Consider the following 23,829-nt stretch of genomic DNA (forward strand, 5'->3'; position numbering starts at 1 on the left):
TCTCATGCTTTCCTCCTTAACCTGAAATGGAATCCAACTAAAATTTTAGTGCACTTGAGTGCCTTAAATGTCTAAAATTAACTGTGGTTTCTTATTTGGAATAAAAGACACACTAGATCATGTTCAAGGATTAGAAATCCATTCATATTCTGTTACCATACCACCTTATTGGTGTATAGAATTCAAAATAGTCTCAGATTAGTATTTTACAAGGTATAGTGTTGAACAAAGAGGGCATTAGGTAAATAAAGGGGAAAAGTTTATTAGCAAAATAAAATTAAGAGATGTGTTAAAGTTCACTGAGCATGATAATATATATTTAAAAAATCACACATTTGTTTCCTCAAAGTATGCAATATATCCTTTTATATTAATAATCTGAGTTTCAAATGACTACATCCTCACCTGAATATACTTTTAGTTAGTTTTTTTTAATTAATTTTGCCAAATTTCAGTTAAAGATAGCTGCACAAATAATTCAAAGATCATGGGCCATAGGGGGAATATGTTCATCTCATCAACAAACAAATATTTTAAAATAAGATGATTAACAAATATAAAGCTGAGGTACAAGTGGGTATCACAATTTTTCTGGGACTTTTGGTTATACATATACATTTTGTTTTGTTTCCTTCTTTCATTTTCAGTGTATTATTCTGAAGGAAACTGTATAAATGTATTACTCTTTAGAGGGCAGGTTTAAAACTTCAGCCTACATACATCTTTTCTCTCTGCATAAACTTTGGTTCGCCACTATTTTAAAAGTAACAACTTATTCTTTATTATTTTTTAGATATGTATTTGAGTTGCATAAGTTAAAAACAACAGAACTAAACTAAGCTAAGCTAAAGGATGTTGAAACCTGATTTATTAATTTGAAGTCAAGAATTATTCATCTGGGGGGAACAAATGAATAATTTGTTTCACACAAATTGCTTATTTTGTTCCCTAATATGAGTCATTCATACCCTTAAATTAATCATTTTACATCCTGGAATTATTGATTTGATGATTTAAATACTAATTTAAGGGAATTAATATTAAAACACTCCCCCTGCTACCTGGCTGGCTCTATTAGCTGGTCTGGAGAATGTTTAAATCACATTCTTCAATCCACTCAGCGGATTAGATTTGGGATTGTGCAGCTTTGACCCAAAGCTGAAACCCTCCATTGACTTCTATTTGTACCATAAAAGTGAAACAAAAGGCCACACCCCCTGCTGAGCATAGGGGTTTGTTTGTGTGTGCGCGCTTGCAAGTGTACCTTTGTGTGTGCTTGTGTATGTTTTTTATTGTTCATGTGTTGATATATCTGCTAAAGCTACAACTCCTTCACCTTCTTTTTAATGCAAAAGAGCCGTTAACCACCATCTCTATCCTGCGTCTTTACATCTTGATTTCTTTTTTACTTTAGCCTCACAAACCGCCTTTAAAGCCTTGAGTGTGTGTGTACATGTGGTCGGAGAGGTTCGGCAAAGAAGACTCATGGGAAGTAGGAGAGAAAGAGAGAAAGTAAAAGAAAGAGAGCAGGTACTCTCAGTAGACACCGTGGACCGTTTTGAAAGGAGATGTTTGATTTCCTTTGAAATCGCCTGTTCGAGGCCGACTGCCATGTTGTGGTCTTTAAGCATTCTGCGTTGAGGGTGCCGTCAGGGCTGGGCCCCCTTCCTGTGTTTGGTCTTTTCTGTCTCTGCCTACCTGTCTGGATGTAAGGAGGGGCAGTGCTAAGGATTGAGGAGTCTCCGAGGGAAAAGTGGGAAGGAGAGAGAGAAACTGGAGAAGAGTGCTGAAATGCTGAGAAGGGTAGGTGAGGAAGGATGGCAGCTAAAACCTAACCCCATTCAGATGAGAAGGAGAAAAATGCACAGGTACTGACAATATGTAGCCACTAGTAAGCTGATTGTACTATACAGGTGCATCTCAGTGAATTAGAACATCATAGAAAAGTTTATTTATGTCAAAAATTAAATTCAAAAAGTGGAACTAACACATTATATAGATCCATTACTCACAGAATGAAACATTTCATGTCTTAATTTATTTAGTTTCTTTTAATTATAATGATTATGATTATAACTAAAAAAAATGTTAATATTACAAAAGACCAATTTTGTTTAATATGGAATTGTTGGCCTCTGAAAAGTATATCCATCTATATGCACTCAATACTTGGTTGGGGCTATTTGACTTGAACTACTGGAAATAGACTTTTCCATCATATTCTAATTTATTGAGATGCACCTGTAAATGATGTGGTGATGTTTTAACTCCAAAATAAAAACATGAAACTTTAAATTTTGACGTGGTACTGACCGAAAATGAAAAACAATGCACAATTCTGCTGACGTAGTCTGTGCATACCAGTGACAGTGTGTGTGCCATGTTTGTGTGTTTACTTGGCAAACCATGCAGAGAGCGGTCAGTGTTGCTAACCAGCTGCAACACCTTTACGGTCTCGCAAACACTTGTTAGAATGGACAGATGAGTGTGTGTGCAGGTGGCATGTGCGTACTCACCCGTTCTCTGGCTCTCTGGATCTTCTCACGGTCACTGTGCAGGTTGGAAAGAATCTCCTGTCCCACTTGTTCTGGAAGAGAAAACAGGTGCAGTGTTAGAATGAAATACTTTAAAAAAAAAAGATGTCATATTCATATTCTTATATTAGGAATGGCTGATGTATCATCATAACAGCATAACACTTTATTTTCTGTCTTTCAACTATGTCTCACCATTATGACTAAAGTGGGAATAATGTGACATAAATACGCGCTAATATAGACTTTTTTTAAAATGAGGCTGTTTTTTCTAATTTTAACCCCTAATGTAGAGTGTACAGAGACAACGCTGTCTAAAGGGAGTGTCAGGCGGCAGATGGCAGAATACTGTAACTATGAAAAGTGATCTTAAAGCCTTCTTAAAATGCTGAAGCAAATAGACAACAAGTTCTAGGCAACAATAACCCAGCATCTAGCCTGCCAGTGGGGTCCACTCAGCCAATGCAATATTCATTAAGCCATTCTTTTTTTAAATGCCTCTCGTCAGTTGTAGATGTAAACACATTAACGCACAGTTATAAAACATCCCCGACAAGGCACCTGACAAGCTTGTCAGTGGTCACTGTCATTTTCCTGTCCCTTGGGTTGGGGATGAGAAAAGAAAGCTTTAAAAAAAAGAAAAGATAAACCAAATAAGCTGCCCCCACCCCCACCAAAAAGAAAAACACTGCTGCCATCAATGTAACCATACTGCTACAGCATTAGCGTTTAAAAATGAGGGAGGCTGAGGATGAATCAGGGAAAAAAAGGAAAAGAATGAAGAATCTTTGCATGGATCAAAGACAGGCTTTCAAGCGCACCAAACAAATCCGGAATAAACAACGCAGTTGCTGACTGTATTACACTACACAGGTGCCGCACACCAAAGGGCCCACGTGCTGAGCGCCTGTTTTGGGGGGGGGGGGGGGGGGGGGGGGGGGTGCAGTGCAAAAATGGGCTACATCTGGCAGCTAAACAAGAGAAGAGAGAGAGAAATAGAGAGAAAGATAGTGAGACAGAGAAAGGGGATCGGGGAAAAGTAGAAAAAAGAGAGAGCACTGTCAAATGAACGACGTTCGTCTCCCATTCATCCCGTCCCTTTTTACCCCCCTACACTGTAAGTGACTCAAATGTGTCTCTTCCTGCCTTCATTAATTTCTAATCTGGGACGAGACAGATTGAAGGATATCCAGATTAAACAGTGCAGTCAGACAGTCACATGTGACAAATAGGGCAGATTAAAAGACTGAGTGCAGGTATTAATAACCATAAAAATACAAGCCCTCCCCCGTCCCCATTGGAGAAGAACAAGGGATAAACAGGAAGGGAGTTTTTGCAGAAATCTTCTGTTAAAGAGACAAATAAGCACATCTATCCATCTCTGTCAGGGCTGTGGCTTTTTTTTTCTTAAATAAATGAGTGTGACAAGGACTGCAGTAGTGGAGGTTTTTTTTGATGGCAAGAGCATTATTGGAAAGGTTTGTAATGTGCAAAAAGATGGATGAGGTAGCAGGAGAAAAGGCCTCCGATGGTAGTTTAGCCTGAGCAGCACTAAGCACACATTCTCTTAAGGTATGTTGTGAAAAGCAATCAAGGTTTTTGAATGTTTACGGGAGAAAAGAATACAATTAATAAACAAAAAAAAAAAATGGAAGAGAAACACTGAAAAGCCTTGGCAATAAGATACATTTCAGTGGAATAGAAGAGTGGATTCTGTGCTATCTAAAGAATGATAGACAACCAAGGTTTTCAAGTGCTCTCTACTGAGGGGTTGTACACCCCATCCACACAGGTATGATTGCCCTTGACAAATGTGCCAGCTGCTGAAAAAGAATTAAGAAACTATATATTTCTTTACACTAACAGTATGTTTTTTGTTGTTGTTGAAATCACATCGATTTAGAAGAGAGGAACACTATAAAGCACAATCTCAATAGAGGGAATAAGGGTTGTGTAAAAAAATGTTTTAATAAGTTTATCGTGGCTTGTTAAGATAAAGACTTCCTTGTGGCTATTGAGGTTTCTCTCCTGTCCTCTGAAGTCTGTCATCATTCACAGAAAGGAGTGATGAGAGATTTTCTCCCCACACCGAGCCATTAGGGGTGTACACAACACCTCCCCAGGGAATGTGTGATGTTTATTGTCTTTATCATGTGTCTTCCCTTGCATTACTCATTCTCTGGCATGTATCTACATGTCCATTCATCTTTTTTAAGCCCTGCTGTCCAGTGGTCTGTGTAAAACTTCATTAGTTACGTGAGGAAAATAACTTGTTGGGCGCAAAATATTGAGTTAAAAACAAAAAACAATCATTTTGCAAGGAACAGGCTAAACTCGCATAACGTTTTATACCATTGCATCATCACATGAGATGCAGACAGGGCTTCCATCCAAACCTGTCAACACCTGTGAAAAAATATAGCGAGCTGGTCCCTCCAGTAATAATATTTTGGCTCATGTGGATTTTTTGGTGATCTAAAATTACATGTTGGCATGTTAGATTCAGATTTTTGCAATGTTGTCTTTACAGCACCTTTAACTGCACTAAATCAAGATAATTTATGACCACAACAAGAAAAAAAAGAAGAAAAATGTACATTTGATAAAAACAAGGCAGGAGAGGAGAAATAATTTTGTGTTAATGCCCCTGACTTGTTGCTCGTTAGTGTTTAAAATATTCCCCTCCTGTTAAAACAGCTATTAACAATTTAAATAACCCTGGCCCAAAGGCCTTGCTCTGACTCACTTGTTAGAGATCCCCATCCCCAAAGGTCCATTTAACAAGCCCATTATTCCATTACATTACACTTACACCAGCACCAGTGAGCCTTAATTCAACTCATTCCTCTAATGTAACTGTAGAAAAGAATTAGTATAGAAAGGTTGAAGGCAAAAATTAGACTGAGGGGGAGGTAATGGCTGGATAAGGAATCAGACACACAACGGACATGGCACAGGTCTGTTTTTATCTCAGCTTCACCATTTTGTTAATAATGATACTGTTGACGGAAAATATATTTACTGGACGATTAACTTTACTAGTGGAGAACTAGCACCATAAAACGAGCCAAACACAGTTGGAGAGAAACATTTCTGTCTGCTCGGGCTCTTAAATAGAGCTGCAACAATTAGTCAATAAAAGGAGAAACCATCAGCAACTATTTTGATAATTGTTTAGTTTTTTTTTTAATCAAGCAAGAACACCAAACTTTCTCCAGTCCTAGCTCAGATTTGCTGCCTTTGTTTAGTCTTATGTGACAGTAAATTGTATATCTTTGGATTGTGGAAGGAAAATTATGGCTTTAGGAAAACGTGTTGGGCATTTACTACTACTTAGTGACATTTTACACACCAAAAACTGAATCATAAAAAATAATCGGCAGACTAATGGATAAAGAAACTAGTCGTTAGTTGCAATCCTATTCTTAAAAACTACCAACAACCAATACTGTCCTCTAAAAATGATGTTTGCATACAACAAAAGTGCATTTTCACATTGTTACATTGTGAATTCATTAAAGCAAAACTACATGGTTAGCATTAAGAAAAAGTCATGGTTGGGTTAATATAAGTTAAATTGTTACATAACCTACAGTCATGGAAAAAAAATATTAGACCACCTTTGTTTTCTCCTTGCTTTCTTGTTCATTTAATGCTAGGTACATTTGTTTGGACAAATATGATAACAACAAAAATAGCTCATAAGAGTTTAATTTAAGAGTGGCTTTCTTGATAATGATTTTAGTTATTATCAAGAAAACCATGGAAAATAGACATCAGCTCTTATATTATATATCTTTTATTTGTCCAAAATAATGTACCTTTAGTTGTACCAGGCATTAAAATGAACAAGAAATTGAAGAAAACAATGGTCTTTTTTTTCTAAGGCTGTACATTATGTGCATTCAGTACATGTATGTTAAGTACATTATTTAAGTTAAAATAAGTCAACTTTGACTCTTGGTTTCACACGGGACATGAACAGCATTCTCCTGGGTTATAATGTAATATTTTTGTTGTTGCAGAAGAGAAAGGCTCACTTATATCAGGTGCTCTAAAGCAAGAGCTGAACTAATCATTTATAATTCTGTGTAAAATGTAAACATCAGAAACTGCTCAGGACAATACAGCTCAGAAAGCCAGCAACTCTGGTCCCATCCAAACCTCCACAGCCTTCAACCTTCTCCAGTCTGTGGACACATTTAATTGGAGGCATCATCTATTTTACAGGAGCTGTTTCAGAGCAGTTACACACTGTCTAAGGGCTCTGTCTCTCTTTTCTGTGTTGCGGGTTTTTTTTTTTTTTGCCTTGCTCCCTCCGTCCCCAGAGCTGAAAGGGTACAAGACCTGACAGTGGTGTGCTCTGAGGCTCAGCACAGCTCCTTTTCATTAAGCAGTTGAGACCACTTTTTGAAGGTTACCACACACACTTGTATCCGGACACAAGCCACACACTCCAACAAACGGGGTATGGAAACCCACGGGAGGGTTAAGGGGAAGTGAGGAGGAGCCTGATAAATGGTAGACCATACATTTTCTCTCTCTCGTAAGCTCGCTCTATCACTAACACACACACACACACACACACATACACACATAGTGCGGCAGTCAACTTATATGCCTGCGACTCCCAGGTGAATAAAGTTACCTGTCTTTGTACACTTCCAGAGAAGCTTTTTTTTAAGGACTTCTCAAGTCTACAACTGCCTGGTGACATACTTTCATCACCTCCATCAAAGTTGTACCCACACTGGGATGTATTTGTAATGCTGAGCCCACAGGCCATGAGGCTAGCGCCTTTGCACTGAGCTAAAACTCAAAATAAAGAGGTGCCAAGTGCTAGGTCACAAGGGGGGCATGTAGCATCTGGGGGCTCAGCGATGTTGTGACAGGTTACTCATAATAATAAACTATGAAATGCTAATCAGGAACGGTTAGTTTGCAAAAACTAGTTTAACGAAGAATCAAATTGGTGTGACTTGATAGAAAGTGCATTGTTCTCAAAAGAAGGTTTTTTTTCACCATATATGTTTAACAGTGTGTGTATGGTTTTATAGGCGAGGCACTGGCTTGTTCTTGCAAGAGTCTGAGCACTTAAAAGGCCCAAAACAAGTAATATTCTGGGCAGGGAGAAGCACAGCCAGTCCATCCTGACTTAGCCCATGAATCGGCCCTTCCCCTTGCATGTGTATGAGTGGTGGTGGGCAGTCAGGGTGGATTTCTGGGGCCTTTCTTCACTCCGCCAGCCGCTGTTTTATTCATCGCCTGCGCCCTGACCCCGCAGAGCTCCTGTTCTGACAAATCACTTCTGATTAAGACAGATCTCAGTTAGTCAGCCACTCAACTTGGCCTATTCATCATTCCATAGAAAATATCCCTCTCTCCTCCCCCGGCCCTCCTCCTCCCAGGCTCGTTTGCCTGTCCGTCAGACCGAAGCAAGGCGCAAAAAGAAATTTCCACTGCTGTTTTAAATGGCTGATTATAGACAATTGGCGGATGGAGAGACGTAACAGCGTCTTATGGGTGATAAGACGCAAGTTTAATGGGTATAAATGACCGGGCCTGTAGGAGAGCAGCTGGTAATAGAACCATTTGTTTAAAGCTGAACCGGGGTGGAGAGAACTGAAAGCTATATTTTCCTTCTGTTTGAGCTCCCCCTCCTCTTTTCCCCTCACCTCAGCCTCAAATTCTCAGATCACCAGATTTACATTTTTTTTTTTAAACAGCAAAGTCCCCTTCACGCTCGTTCAATGAGAATTGATGAGGCCTGGAAGGGACTAGCTTGTTTTACATTTATGAAATTACCCATACCTACACGTCCCTGTGGACACAGCTGCAGACACTCTGACATGTCCACTCATATACTACATTAATTTCCATGGGTTAGTAACAATGTCAACAGAATATTTACTGTTAGTGTAAACACCAGTAAAGGCATACGTGCATTTAAATGCAAAGTTCTGCCATAAACAGGAAACTCCGCACACAGTGCCGAGGCATCTAGACAGCCACAAAGCTATTGTGTTAAAAATTTCTAACAAACCAGATTAAATTAACCTGAACGACAACCCTGTTGGTGGCAGCGGGTTGAGAAGCAGGAGGGGCGAGTAGAGAATGAGGGTTCCTTCAAGCAAATTGCCTGGACTTAATCAACCAGTCTTACTGAACCATCCAAATGAAAACTAATGGACTTGGGTGCTTGCTGTGATTGCCCCACATGCAACAATGTGTGGGCAGGAGCATTGCTTTCTGAGGTCTTCAATTAAAAAACAAGGAATTTCTACAGACGGCTGGTCAGCCTATACACCTATTCTCCGCGTGTCCCGATTGGTCAATTGTGAAGCTCAAACAGAGCGGACTTATTAATTCCATTTCCAGTGCTGGGGAAATGATTTTTTATGTTTTGATTAAACTTGGTCAAAATTGTGAGAAAAAAAAAAAATGTATGAAGTGCAGAATTAAAAACTCATTTTCCAATGAGCTAATTTGTGTATGCATTATTCATAGTGGTGACATTTGTGTCACACAATTGTGCCGGCCACATTGCAACTGAAATATAAAAATAAATAAATAGTACATGAATAAAAAACAAACACTAGTACGTCAAATGTTCGTCAGCCTAAATAATAAAACCAGATTCTAAGTGCTTTAGTTGGCAACTTAAATAATTTGACTTTATTATCAGCTAAATGGCTGTATAAATGATGGTGCCACAGCATATGAGCATTGTAATAACATAATGACCATATCTAAGCTGAAGGTCAGAAATATGTAAAGATACAAAAGAGCTCAACAAAAGATTTATAGAAGCATATCTTTGGGATTTGGAAGACAAACACATTGAGCAAATTTAAGCTCTACCAACGATGCCAAGAGTAGGGAGACTAAAACATCGGAGAAAACAACATGTCATTTGGTCCTAATCAAACACAGCATCTGATTTAAGAACCGCTGGTGGAACTGACGGAGGAGAAAGTTTGTCGGAAATGGACTCAGGGAGAGATATACGGAGGAGGAGGGAAGAAGAAAGTGAAAACTTGACGTTCCTCTGGTTCATTTTCAACAGTTTAGGAGCGTTAATCATCACATTACTGTTGATTAAAGGCTTTCACGTCTCTAATCAGAAAGTTGACAGGCAGATCAAAGAGCGAAACACAAATTTCTTGCCTTTTAATTATCTGTACAACACCACACCTCGGGCAGCTCTTCCCTGCCTATCTCCTCAAACTCAGCGAAAGACTGCGAAAGGAGATCTAACACTCTACAACAGTTCATTATCCAATAAAATGGGAGATGAGGGAGAGAAAATACACACAGACACACACACAATTGCACACACCCGCACACAAAGCTTTAAGGCTTTATGATTAGTGAAGACCTGGGGGAGGCCTGCAGTCTTCTTTATTAACATGTCCCGAATTGGAACACCTTAATTATGTTTGTCAAAATCGGACGTGGCGTCAAGCTCATTTGCATGTTTTGACAAGGCCTGTTGGGAGCCTCCCCCTATTTTTCTTCAGAGTGCGAGGAGTGCTAGGAGTATTTAGCACTTTTCAACACTGACTGATAATAGGTTCTTGTTGCTAAATGAATTAAATAACTCATTAAATGTCCTTTGTTGGATTCACCCACCCAGCTCCGATGTTTGTGAGTTAAAAGTTGTGAGTGAAGTACGCACAAAAGATCCTCTAGACTGTCTTGATCAATGCTCGATCGCCACTCCTGTTCAAACTGATGAGGATGTGACGCCTTACGGAGCCCGACTGTTCCTGCCCAGCTGTTCCTTGTCAAGTGGTTTGGACATGAAAAATCTGTACTTCTTTTAGAAAACATTTGGCATCACTTTGGAGGTTCTCAAAAGTCCAACATGTTCCTTAGCACATTCAGCACTACAACAGATTGCTACCTGACTCATGATCACATCCTATTTGAATATAAGAAAGCAAGGGACCACTCCCTCCCTTCCCCCCCATTAACAGCTCGCTAAATGAATCCTCGTAACGTTGATGATATGTAAAACAAGCATGGTCGAAAACAAACAAACAATCTGTGGGGACACGGGACTGTCGGCAGCAATTTAGCAAAGGAGAAAAAGGAGGGCATGAAAGCAAGACATCAAACATTAGCCTGAATGGAAGGCGCAGGCCATTAGAAGTGGTTGCACTGACAGGATCTAACAGTTGGAAACACTTAAAGATTATTTTCCTCAAACTTTGAATTCATTAATACTCATGAGCTGAGGAAGAGCTCCCAAAACACAGGAAAAAAAGGGGAGAGCTAAGTGTTAAAGCCGGCTGGAGAGTGGCAGGTTGCACCACTGAGGCCAGTTCAAACTCGGTGAATGGAGCCAATGTTCTTGTTACCAAAAAGTACTGAAACCTTAGTCACATCTGTTCTGCTCCATCTCTTTTAAATTAAATCTGATTTTCAAACATAAACCTACATTGCTCAAAATTTTTCCTTTGCCAACCTGGTGTGAGACCTCCAAAACTGATAACTCAACTTTCGTCAAGTTATTCTAATGGGTATTTTGTGGGTTTTTGTGAATGGCTGTTTCCACAAGAAGGAGAACAAATTAGAGCCTCTGCCATATCACCCAGCCTGTAGGGCTGGGTGATATGGCAAAAAAAAAAAAAGATCATATATTTTAACTGCCAGTTTTAAAGCATCTGTACTGAAAACTAAAGAAAATAGATGTTAGTTCAATATTTTTTATTAACATAAGAAGTAAATAATCAAATTAAATGAGATGAGAGTAGAAAAATATAAAAACAATTTTCACTCAACAGTACAACACATGTAGAAAAATATAAAATAACACAGTGAACTACTTAACGGTCCTTTTGAGTTTTTTTGCTGGTATACAAGACCCAAAATAAACAAATTGTGAGATTTGTTGTTGTTAGTGTTAATATTTTGCTAACTTGTTTGTTGAACTAAGTTCTATTCAGTATTAACTTGTTTATCTGTAAGTTTTCATATGTCTCATGCTCTTGAATGCACCACAGCCGTTCTGACGTTCTTGAATGCACCATACCCTTGTGTGAATTGCCGTGCCATGAATTTTAGTCTACTCTCGATACAGCGGCGGATCGATTGTAATTTCCTTTGCTCTTTCCCAACATTCAACTGTACCTCCCTGGCTGCAAGTCATGGCTGACATCTTTTTTTGCGGCCCTCAGCTCAGCGTTTAGCTCCACGTTCTGTCTTTCTGTTTACTTCTCCGGCAACATACAAACGGGGCAGGAAAAGGTCAACTCTGATTGGCTGTTGTGACGCACATTTCCGACATGTTTGATCAAGTAAATATGCTCACAGCTGATCACCAAAATCAACCTGATATTTATTGTGATCACTAAAATTCACCAAAATTGGAGAAATAACATGTGAGAATCATCCACTACTGAACCACTGCAAAAATACAACAGCACGTACAACTACATGTGGCTTTTAATAACTAACTTACTAGAGAAGTTAAAATGCAACTTTCTATTGCTAACTGCACACTTTTTTTCTGCCAAGTTTGTGGCTCCAATGGCCGACTGCTCGATAATGCTCACGACGGAAAGCTACGTGACACATGCCACGATATTGATGAGGATTGGCAGGTAAAACCAGCCACCCTGTATGTATGCCAGGCAGACACACAGCTGACAACCTTACAGCTAAACTTGCAGTGGAGACTTATGGATGTGGCTGCATGTGTCGACGAAACAAGACATTGTGGCTCTGTGACTGGAACAAGTTCGCAGCTGTCCGTGGAATGCAGAAGTTATGTTCCAAGTCTCAACTCTCCCAAATGGTTGAACTGGGATTCAGTTGCCTGCTTATCTGTTAACGGTTAATGATCGGTTAACGAGGGTTGGCTATATCCAATTTAGCATCCCTACTTCTTAATATTGCCTGGGTGGCAGCAGGCCCAATGGAAGCTAACAATGTATCCATCTTAGCTATCTAGCATGCAATACATTTCCTTGATTTCATCACTTTCTTGTCTTGAGTTAATTCATTTCTTAGCCTTAGTTTCTGTGCACAGTGGCGATTTTTAACAGGAATACGTTCTTGACCAAATTTGACCTACCCGGCTTAACGCATTTTTAATGAAATTGTGGCTGCATATTCCTTAATTCTACTAAATAAGTAGCTTTATACTGAGACTGTATAAAATCTTTATGGTCACTCTGCAGGACTTTCTGCATACCCATATGTAAGGAATTATGTTGTTAAGTAACCACAATTGATAGGAATGATGACCATAACTACACATCAAAAAACAAGATTGTAAAAACCATCATTTCCCTTTTAACTTAAAGGAAGAAAAGCTTGTTCAACTTTCTTGCAGACAGAGATATAAAAATAAGAAGCTCGTCCTCTATTTGTCATTTATTCTACATCTGAATATAAAACACTCCTTCTCTGTATTACAGCATCACTTTAACATTTTATGTTTGTATTGGTGGCGCATTAAAATATTTTAACAATTCACTGCCACAGGCATAGTTGCCCTCTTATGCGCAGACTATACATCAAATTCTCTTTGGTAAATCTAAGGTGCTCTGACAATTCGTTTGAGCGAGCAACAGTGGAGCCTGTTATCAGAACACTGCGTCATTGTGTCTGCTCTGACAGACAGCACAAACAGAAGTTTGTGTTTTACTTTAGGGTAATACCATCGCACTTCCCCGGTCTAGTAAAGGGAAAATAATACTGCCATTATAGGGGGAATACGAAGCACAGAGGGAACTCACAAAAGAGAGACACATCATGCGCCTCATTTAACAATGACCGGGGCCACGGAGTTGAAGGCAGATTATTGTCAGCTTCCACTGCGAATACACACAACATGGCACGACATGTGAGGGCATGTCAAAGGTCTTGCATACAGTGTACATTGTTTATTTGTGTTTATTTTACACTGTTCCTTTACAACATACCGTCATATTCAAGCAATGTTGTGCTTAAAGAATTCTCAATGAAGGCCTCATCTTTGAAAGTTAATGGATATTCTGTTGATACAAAGTTTTACCTACAATATAAGAGATGAAACACAATAAATATGACTTCAGTGATTCCCAACGACATTGTGATGTGCCATAAAGGAAGATCTAAAACTGTGAGGGGTGTCACGATTCTCAAAATCCACGATTCGATTTCAGTTTCAATTTTAAGGTCACAAATTGATTAGATTTTAGATTTAAGCTAGAGTTGAAGCGTACAATCTGTAGTTTTTTTCTGTTATTGACGCATTCTTTTCTTTTTACATAACATGGAAGACAAAAAGTTGCCACATTGGTGACTTCAGGGAAACTTAAGGATTTTCAAGTCTACACTCTGGCCACGATGTCTCAAAATGTACAGTTGCAAGTTATGACTGATACGATAAGATAGAACTTTATTATGCCGAAGAAAATTCTGGTTCCAAATTAATCCAAAGTCTCCAAAACAATTAGAAAAACAATCACATTATAGGATAATGATAAGGAAAAAAATGAACAAAATAGGTAACAATAACAATTTATAATATAAATATAACAATAAAGAAAATAAAAAGTAAAGTGTCTCAGGAGTAATGCACCTCGTCATCTTTGAAGTGTTGTAGTTTTTTTTTATTTGTACGAAGGCAAGAAAAAAAAAAGATTTAGATCATTTTATGATTTACAATCAAAATTATGACACCCCTTAAAACCTGAACAAGCACACTTATTTAGACAGAATTAAAATTCAGAATTCAGCATTTCCTTATTCAACAGTTGAGGCTAAAAGCAACTTCAAGTCTTAGCTTTCCCACAAATCACATCAGCTTGAATACTGCATTGAAATCCAGAGGCTTAAACACAAAGAAGACTACAATATATCTAGAATCTCCTGGCCAGAAAGACATAGCAGGAAACACACATGTATTGAATTCCTGGCTTTGTTAACTGACATAAATGTCATGTAACACTGTGCATCGCTGCTGCTGGGTGATAAGGTGTCTCCTGTTCCTCATCATTAGCCAAAACAGGCTTAAGTGAATACTCAACGCGTCTGCCACCATCTCCCACACTAATGAAGCATATCTAAGTTTTGAGACATGGCAGAACTAATTTAATCTACCTTCTAAGGGGCCTTAGCACCATCAAATTAATTATTCATAAAGGACATGATATTATAACTCAATTGTCAACTCGGTAGCTGGTCCTTTTTTTAACCTCTCCCTGCCTGTCGCACTCTTTTGTCTTCGACTCTTTTTCTTTTAAAGAAAGTCCTTCGCTTTAAATCTATAACTGAGCAATACACATCGTCATTGAAGCTGCTGAACAAAATTATTTCTCTTTTTGTTATTTGAAGTTTGCAGATGAAGGGGACAATAGGCTAGGGGAGAGTTTCTACGATTGGTGTGGCTCCCTGTGGGTTTTAAGGTATGCTGATAGGGCCAGCTTCAACATAGAGAATAAAGGAAGATGCACAGAGAGAGTCATCAAGTCTGTAATAACACAACCTTAGATGCATTTTATTTTCCCCTCATGAATAATGTATGCCACCTGGCAAAGCTAATCTTGCCATAATGTTGCTTAGACAGGTTGGCCGTGAGGAGGTGGAGCCAAATTTCTTTTACACACAGTGGTTCTTTTAGCTAGGTGTCATTTTCTCTTCAGGGGTAGGATGATGGTATGCGACCCTGTCATGACTGACAGGAACAGCAGCAGCAGCCAGGCATGGCTACAACACCCTATAGTGAGAAACTATTACTAATATGCTGATTCCTCAAATAAGTATGTGGATCCTCTGTGTAAATCAGCATGTGGTCCACACAGCCAGGCAACCAAAAGAAAAAATAACCACCGACAACTTGAATGCTTTTAATATCTCTATTGTGACAGAGTATCAAGTACCAACTCTGCACACAAGATGCTACAAGATCAATCCAGAACACGTGTATGTACTGTACATACTGATTTGCACCCCTTAAATACACATGCAAACACACATACACACCACATGAGTGTGCAACAGCTCTGCAGCTGGTCAAAAGAAAACATATGTTTTTGAGAATGTTAGACTGAACATCTACAACTAAGTAGTCTCAAGTTGATATGAGTAGTTTTTCCATGATGGATAGAGCAGCAGGTGGCCATACACACTGTAAGCGACCACCCAGACAGTGCAAGTGACAGCCAAGGTCTATGATACCTGTTGGTAACCACATATGTTTTGTGCCGTCTGAGATGCCAAAAAAAGGTAAACTGCCCATCCAATTAAGTACCTGGTGCTGGCCAAGGTTCAAGTTTCAGCAACTCTACTTCTGCATATAGTAATCAAATTTTAACTCATCATTTTCGTCTCCAGAGAAAAATAGTCTTTATCTCGCTAGATGATATCTATTCTTTATCAGCCACTAGTTTTCTTTGATAATATCCAACTTATCTCTCAAGGTTTATGCAATAAAAACTAAACAAAAACAACTTTAACAAGAGAAAACAATCAACACGGAAAAAACTGAACAGGAGATTACATTTCAAGCACAATGTATATATCCTAATTAAATATATTCAAAAGTGTCTGCTCCAAAGGAATTGCCCATGACTAGCAATCATGAGGTTAAGTGGAAAAGAAATAATTTGAAAGTAGTTATGAGTCTATTGCTCACCACAATAATGGTGGGTATTTTAAAAATGAGCAGCATTTTTTTTTATAGTTCTTAGGTGGATGTGAAGGTCAATAGAGAAAATAGTGCAGAAGAAAGAAATTCCATTGGCCATACATTTCTAGCAACATCTGCACTGGAAAATGGGAGGGTATGATACAGCACAGCTATTACAACTGCAATGTGAGCAGTGACAGTGGGCAGCCTTTGCCTGCTTCATCCCCTGATTGTAATTGAGGCCGACGCGTGACAGCCCCCTATGTGCCCTCTCTGCAGCGGCCTGGGGCATAGGGCGTGCTGACAGAGGAGGCACCGGAGACAGTGGCACAGAGTCCTGGCCTGGCACGGCCATGGCAGGGTACCCTTAGGGGCACTGACCCCCCTCCCCCTCTCAACCCGCCGCAACTTTCGCTGCCTCACCTTTGTCACCAGGCATCTCGGAGGCTAACGAGAGGGCAGCCGAGACTGCTTAACAATTCCACCACATCCGTTGGCTGGGTATGCAAGCAGCTCTTTTTTCCTCTCTTCCCTCAATGTTCTTCCCCCTCCTGCTCCGAGACCTTTGGTGAAATAAGTGTCAGCCTGAGGAGACAGGCACTCATCAACACTTTATACCTGGGAGGTATATTAATGCTGTGATGGTTTCCTGGAAGAGGGAAAAAAAGCTCTGTCCTCGTCGAGAGATAAAGGACAAAGCCTCGGACAACTTTTGAGGATGTTAACTTTGGCCGTGTTTATGTGGATATAATGTAAAAGTAAAAAAGGATGCAGAAGCAGGGGCTGAAAATGATCTGTATAGACACGGGAAATACATGGTCGTGTGTTTTTTAAAAGAAGGTGTGTTCGTATAAAGTTTTTCTTGATCAATAACTAACTGAGTAAGATAGGAGTAACATGATGTTAGAGAGAAAGCAAGATTCAGTTTCAGGGAGAGAACAAACGTGAGAGAAAGAACACGTTTGGTTCTCTGTGCAGATCCTCCCCACCAGGATCCGAGTTACAAATGAAACTTCCCTTCCACAAGTGGAGCTGGAAGCCTACAGGGGCCTTCTGGTATCCAGTCAGAGATACATAATTAAAGGAACACAGAAAGGGAGCATGTTATTACCAATGTTTTCATTAGGCCAAGTTAACACATTGGTCTCCCTCAAGACCCACAGACAACAGGCAAGGAAGTGGATGGAATTGGATGCTGCCTATTGGGGTCTAAAACTCTGTTCAAGAAGTGTTCAAATTAGTGCTGGTTCTGCATCTTTCCATTCTGGCCATAGCGCAACAGCTCTATAAAAACATTTAGTTTTGACATCAGAAATATGAAAAAGCATGCACAGGCCCGCTTTTTTCATGATATTTTCACTCTTTTCCCCAACATCCAGGCTTAAATTAGCCAGGATTTTTAAGATCAGGGACTGTTTTTTAGGCTATGAAAAATGGATTAAATGAAGAGGAAGTCTGGCCTAATGAGCTCCCTGGGCTATGGAGCAGCAGGGACCGTGAGGGGAAAGAAGGGAGACGAGGCAAGCCTTTGAGGAAGAAGGGGCCGCAGCCATGCCCAAAGTGTGCCAGCTTCTCCTCGCTTTAGCGCCAATGGCACAGACGGCACCTGGGCAAAGCCTGGCCACCCTTGTGCTGTGCCAAAGGAGAAGAGAGGCAGAGCAGCAAGTTTGTGTTGAACCTGAAAAGTTCATTTGGCCATCTTGTTTTTCTTTGAGGTACTTTTATATTTTTATTTTTTACTATTTTTGTATTGTTGATGGTTCAGTCCTTGAGTGGGGGAAATGAAAAATGTTATCTCTATTGTGTGTCAACCTATATATATGCTCTTTCATGAACAACAATATAACAAAGAAGCAGGAAAGTGAAAAAAATAAAGAGCTGAGGTCTTCAAAATAAAAAAACATCTGCTATACAGTTCTCATTGAAAACGGCTCAACGGAACGGTGAATCAAATGGGTCAAACACAACATGAACCCATTAATTATAGAACAGTATAGAGGCCAGATTTTCACCGAGTTGTACCTTAAGTTTCTCAACTATCTTCTTTAGGTTTTCAACATTATTTTTCGATACTTGCTTTTAAGTCTGATTCTGAGTGAACGTATCTCTTGTCTCTGATTAGCCATACAACATGGAATTAAGGTTACACCCCAGCCTTGAGTTATCCACGATCCAACAATAGGCTACTGTTGTAGATGTATACAAACCCGATTCACAGAGAAGTTGGAACACAGGGAAAAAGTAAAACCAGAGTGGGTCAAATACAGTGCATTTTTTATTAATTTTAATGTAAAATATACTGCCTTCGTACAGTTTTTAGTTGAATATATGTCAAAAATGATCGTAATTTTTACTTTTTAATTTGAACTTTTCTGTTTACAGAATTATGATTTATTTTAGTATTTTTAAACAACATGATGATATAAGATAAGATAAGATAAGATATGACTTTATTTATCCCACAGTGGGGAAATTTAGTAAATGTAAAAAATATGATAATAACACTGGGAAATGATTCATGATTTCTGGACTGTATAAAATACCCAAATACTTCTGTAAGAAATAAATGTTTCTGAATTATGAATAATAAAAATTATATTCAGGTTTTTTTTGTTGGCTATATGACAATATGATCATTAAATGTATGGGCTTTTTATAATGGGAATCATGTGCATACTGTTAAAAAAAATCCATAAAAATTTTAAAATAACATAAAGATGTATAGTTCCTCAAGTCATATTTTCAGAGTAACACGTACAATCTTATCCTTTCATCTATCACACATTGCCAATTTGGCAAAAGACACTAAACCAGGCAGGTTGCCAATGACCATGGGACACACTGGGACAAGCCAAGTCTTTATGCCCAAGGAATGTCAACAACAGTCCACAGCAGTGGAAAAGAGGAGGTGGGGTCTACAGACGGGGAACAGAGAGGAAGGGGAGGAAGGAGGAAGGAATTACACCGGCAGGTAGTGGCTCCTGGACGCCAGCCAAAATAAAGAAAGAGGGGAAGAGAAAACAAAACAGGGGGAGACAAAGATCCTTCACTCACCTTTAAGAGGTACAAGTGAAAAGGAACAGAGAGAGAGAGCGAGAGAGAGAGAGAGAGACAGCAGAAAACAACAGCTCTGGGAGAGGACAGGAAGGGGAGGGGGTGTAGCTGGCACATTCTTCAGCTACTTTTCCTGACAGCGATTAGAACCTGTCAGAGCCTCTCAACCTGCCACTCCTCTGCGCTCATAGGAGGCCTGTCATTACAAATAGCCCAGATTAAAATACCACACTCCTGGGGCACAGGCCTTGACCTCCACCTACCCCACATTGCCACATGTCTACCCACACAGTGAGCCACCCTGTCGGAAGGGAGGGAGGAGAGAACGAGGTAGGAAGCCGGGTTAAAGGGAGTGATGTTGAAAGAGAAATGGATAAAGAGTAGAGGGGTTTCTGATAAGGAATACATAAGCTGACTTAAAGAAAACATAACATGGAAGAGGAGATACCGGAGCAAGGACCAAATCTATAAAAATAAAAATAAAATGAAGATGTCACACACTGAAATTCGGACAAAATACTGCATGAGCTTTCTCTTGTGGGACCAAGGATTAATTCTAAGGGTGTGATTTGTCATATTGTATTAATTCTCAAAAGCACTGTAGATAAGAATAAGTACATGTTTAGATTAGACTTTATTGATCCCACAACTGATTGTGATTTCATGTTGGATGTTACAGGGACTGTGTTGAATCCAGATCCCACTAAAAATGTTTGCATAAAAAAAGGCACAAAAAAAACTTAAGATTTTACGCATATGCTAGTGTTTTCAAAAATTAGATTTAAAAATTGCAATTTATCGCAATATAACCTATTCCTTAATTTAATCTATTTCTTTAATCTAATTCTATATACTTTTTTCTTATTATCCTTTTTTAACTATTATTTTCACTCCCTTTCTATTTATTTATTTTATTTATTTATCTTTATTATCATTTGTTTATGTGTGTGTGTGTGTGTGTGTGTGTGTGTGTGTGTGTGTGTATATATATATTATTTTTTATTTATTTTCCCTTTTTTTCATTTATTTATTCATCTATTCTCCCCTCATGTTTTGTGTGTTGATGTTTATTATGATATCACTTATTACAAGTCCTATGTCAGGAAATGTATAAATGTTTAAAAATGTTAATGTTTGTAAAATAATTAAAATGCTAAAATAAAAAGTTAAAAAGACATCAATATATCGCAATATATATTGAATCGATTGAATCATAACCCCTTTATTATGATGTATTGTATTGCCAGATTCTTGCCACCACACAGCCCTAATGCATTCACTCGTCTCCTACACTGCTTATAACTACACCAGTGTTGTTTTTGTTTACAGGGTATACATTTTGGAATTTCTGTCAGATTCCTATGTTAGTTTGACTCCATAAAACAGCGATACAGGAGGAAAAAAAAGGAGAACATACAGCTAATGACTTGTGTGAAGTGCTTGGTACTTCTTTCACACTTGTACCACACCTGAGATGCACAGCAATGCAGTTTGATTAGGCTAATGGTAACAAAGCACTGAGAAGTGCTATAGGTTTTCAGCTCAAGCCTCCTGTTCACGTCGACTTGTATTTCTGCACGGAGCAGACATATGCAAACAGAGAATAATGAGTCCAACGTGTCCCGGATCTATCTGGTGCCAACGTGAATCGTCTGTCCTGACACTGAAAAATGACCTATCTCAGCAAGATTTGGAAGGGGGGCCGGTGTGTGTGACAGTCACCAGCACCGTGCTGACAGCCCAATAGAGTAGAGGAGGGAAGGCATCATTAGGATCACACACACAAATATGCGAATGCACACAACATCAACGCACAAATATTCATGTACAGAATAGTGGCGTACACTCCGTCAGACATGGGGAAATGTGTGCATGCCTGCTTGCACAGAAAAAAGAAAGAAAACATCTCTCGACTGATATTTTCTACCTCAAACAGAGCATGAAGTTGTGGCCGCTGTCATGTCACAGTGGCAAGCACACTGTGGCAGAGCCAGACGAGGCTAAACAGAAGCAAAACAGACAGGAAACCGATTATGTGACATCTTAGTTATACATCGCTTTAATACAAACATAAACACATGACTGAGCGTAACTCCACGGGGCGTGACATAATGTAACATAATACACACATCACTGCCAGAACATTTTATTAAAATAGATTAGCCTGAAATTACCTGACAGTCTTGCAGGCTAAAAATCAATGTCCATATGGTGTCATAAAGAGAAGCACCTGCAGAGGGTTGGAAACCAATTCAAATCAGTGTGAATACCTTTGGTGGCTCTAACAAAAGACAGAAATGGAAAATTAACCCACAGGGACTGGTGCCAAAAACATCAAACCCAATCTTGGCCTAAAATTCCTCCTCTTTTTTTTTTTACTCTAAATAGCAGAAAATAATCTTTGATACACGGACAGCATGTGAGAAGACTGGCCTGACAACAGCATTAGCTCACCGTGATGAATTTAAATGAGCAAACTTGGGGAGCTGACAGACGAGTTTTGCTCACACGAGCCCGTCTCCTGAGAGGAGATGACAACTGAATGATGAGCAATTAGGCCCATCACTTGTTTAATTGTCCAAACACGGGCTGAAGGAGACAAACAACAGGGATAAAAGCAAACCAACGAGGAAAGTTTTTACATAAATGCTTCTACAAATTCAGCGATGAGAGAAATTTACTGCAAGACTGACCAGTAAAACTAAAGGACTGCTCAACTGCAAAGCTTTTTGACCTAACAAGCAGCAGAAATATTCTAGTGTCTAAAAAGAATTTTCGTGGGGCTGCAGCCTGTGCTTTTATTCTTGCCAGAAACAGTGAGAAACTTGGATTTGTGTATAAACTCTTTTTTTTTTTTGCGAGATAGCTCGGGTTCCTATCCTGTATTCCTCATTACAGAAGAGGAAGCAAGGGGCGAACAGAGGGAAGAAGGGATACACGGAGGTGACAGAGAAAGACAGAGATCTCCAGTGACATGTTGAGACATAAACAGCTGATAGTTATCTGTGCACCAAGCCCAGGTGATGTTGCTGCGAGTTAGGCTTACAGCAATGATGTCTGAGATGGGAAAAACAAAATCCGAAGACATTATATGACAGACAACCTTCACTCTGCTGCAGAGTTGTCAAGTGGCCACGGCCAAGGGATGGCTCGTTTTGATTGCTGACTTTTAGCAATATAACTCTGGGAAAACTTAACTCTAAGATATGTTACAGTGAATATTCTGAAATGTTTATAACTTGACAGGACAGTTTAAATTGCTGAAAGTAACTACAAGGAACTTTGATTTTGTGTTGCTTTTGGCGGCCCCTGTGGACAAAAGCAGCAGTGTTCTATGAGCCCCACCACAAAGATCATATTTCTCTTTTAAGATCGTTTTTAGCTGGATACATAGTAATTACATGATGCATCTATTTGTGGCTATGTAAGATTGATAATTGTGATATGACAATGGTAAAACAAAGTTTGTTTTAGCCTCTGTTAATCAGTGCAAAAGCCTGTGTCGCAATCTATCTTAAATAAAAAAGACTAATAAAATAGACATATTACATAACCATCTAGGAGGATGAGGGCCAATTGAGGATCAGTTTTGAATCCCTAAATCCTCTTCATCTGTTGGATGAGCGACCAAGGTTGACTCATCCTTCACTTGTGCTCTATCATCGTCTTTATTAGATTTTTTTTTGTTCTGCGTTCAGTTATTTTCTTTTCTCTCTCTGTGGATCCTGCCCCAGCAGCAGCTATAATCACAAAATATAACATAAAAAATAAAACTCTCTAAAAGAAAAATCCTGGGATACTCCCTTTTAACTGGCTAAGATTATATTCACAGCCAAAGTTTGCCTGAATAAATGCAGACTTCAGCTCTTCTCTTCGTCTGCATGCCGTAAATCATTTCACAGCGTGGTATTAGTTCCATCACTTAAGTAAGGGATCTGAAAACTTCTTCCACCACTGCCGGTTCCACTACATAAGAATAACTATAAAAATGTTCTCATTTGCCTATCTAGGTTAAACTGACTATGTTTCATAACCAGTTAAAAACTACTTGTAGCTGCTTTTAAACATTTGTTGAAAGTTGTTTACTCCTGTGAAACCAACCAGAACAAAATGGTTTCTAAATCCAAAAGTGGTATGACCCGAGCAGAAGCATGTCCCAGTTTGCAAGTCAGATTACCTCAACACAGCAAATTGAATTTCCACCTACAGGTGAGAACACCACAACACATACTACACCCTCTTTTCTCCACTCAGGTCGTGCTCTCCAAAAAAAAAAAAAAGTACTGAAAAAGCCCCCCACCTAATTAAAATAACAAACAAAAACCCCTACTGCAAGCTGCAAAGTATTCATACAGTATATCATACCTAGACTGTACAAGCATATAATGTATAATGTATAGCTCACTCGCCCACCACACGTGAAAAATATGTACATATTCCAAAACAATGAGGTGGTACACAAGTGCAAGTGGCAAGAGGGAGAGGGAAGGATTGTGTGTGTGTGTGTGTGTGTGTGTGTGTGTGTGTGTGTGTGCAGACAAACTCCTGATAGTGACCCCGTACCTCATCTCCAGGGCATAAATAAACATGTGTGTGTGAGCGTGCCTGTGGATTATA

The 23,829-nt window shown here is 39.2% G+C and overlaps 1 protein-coding gene across 4 annotated transcripts in view; it reads right to left on the bottom strand.

Moving 5' to 3' along the window:
• Positions 1 to 23,829, bottom strand: part of vti1a (vesicle transport through interaction with t-SNAREs 1A) — a 128,518-nt gene that overhangs the window by 47,271 nt on the left and 57,418 nt on the right. For all 4 annotated transcript variants that reach the window (XM_059324396.1, XM_059324398.1, XM_059324395.1 and 1 more), the window contains one exon: positions 2,517 to 2,587. In XM_059324396.1, the coding sequence (XP_059180379.1) occupies positions 2,517 to 2,587 (71 nt within the window). The remainder of the gene's footprint in view (positions 1 to 2,516; positions 2,588 to 23,829) is intronic.

Source organism: Centropristis striata, chromosome 21, assembly GCF_030273125.1.
Source record: "Centropristis striata isolate RG_2023a ecotype Rhode Island chromosome 21, C.striata_1.0, whole genome shotgun sequence".
Classification (NCBI taxonomy): domain Eukaryota; kingdom Metazoa; phylum Chordata; class Actinopteri; order Perciformes; family Serranidae; genus Centropristis; species Centropristis striata.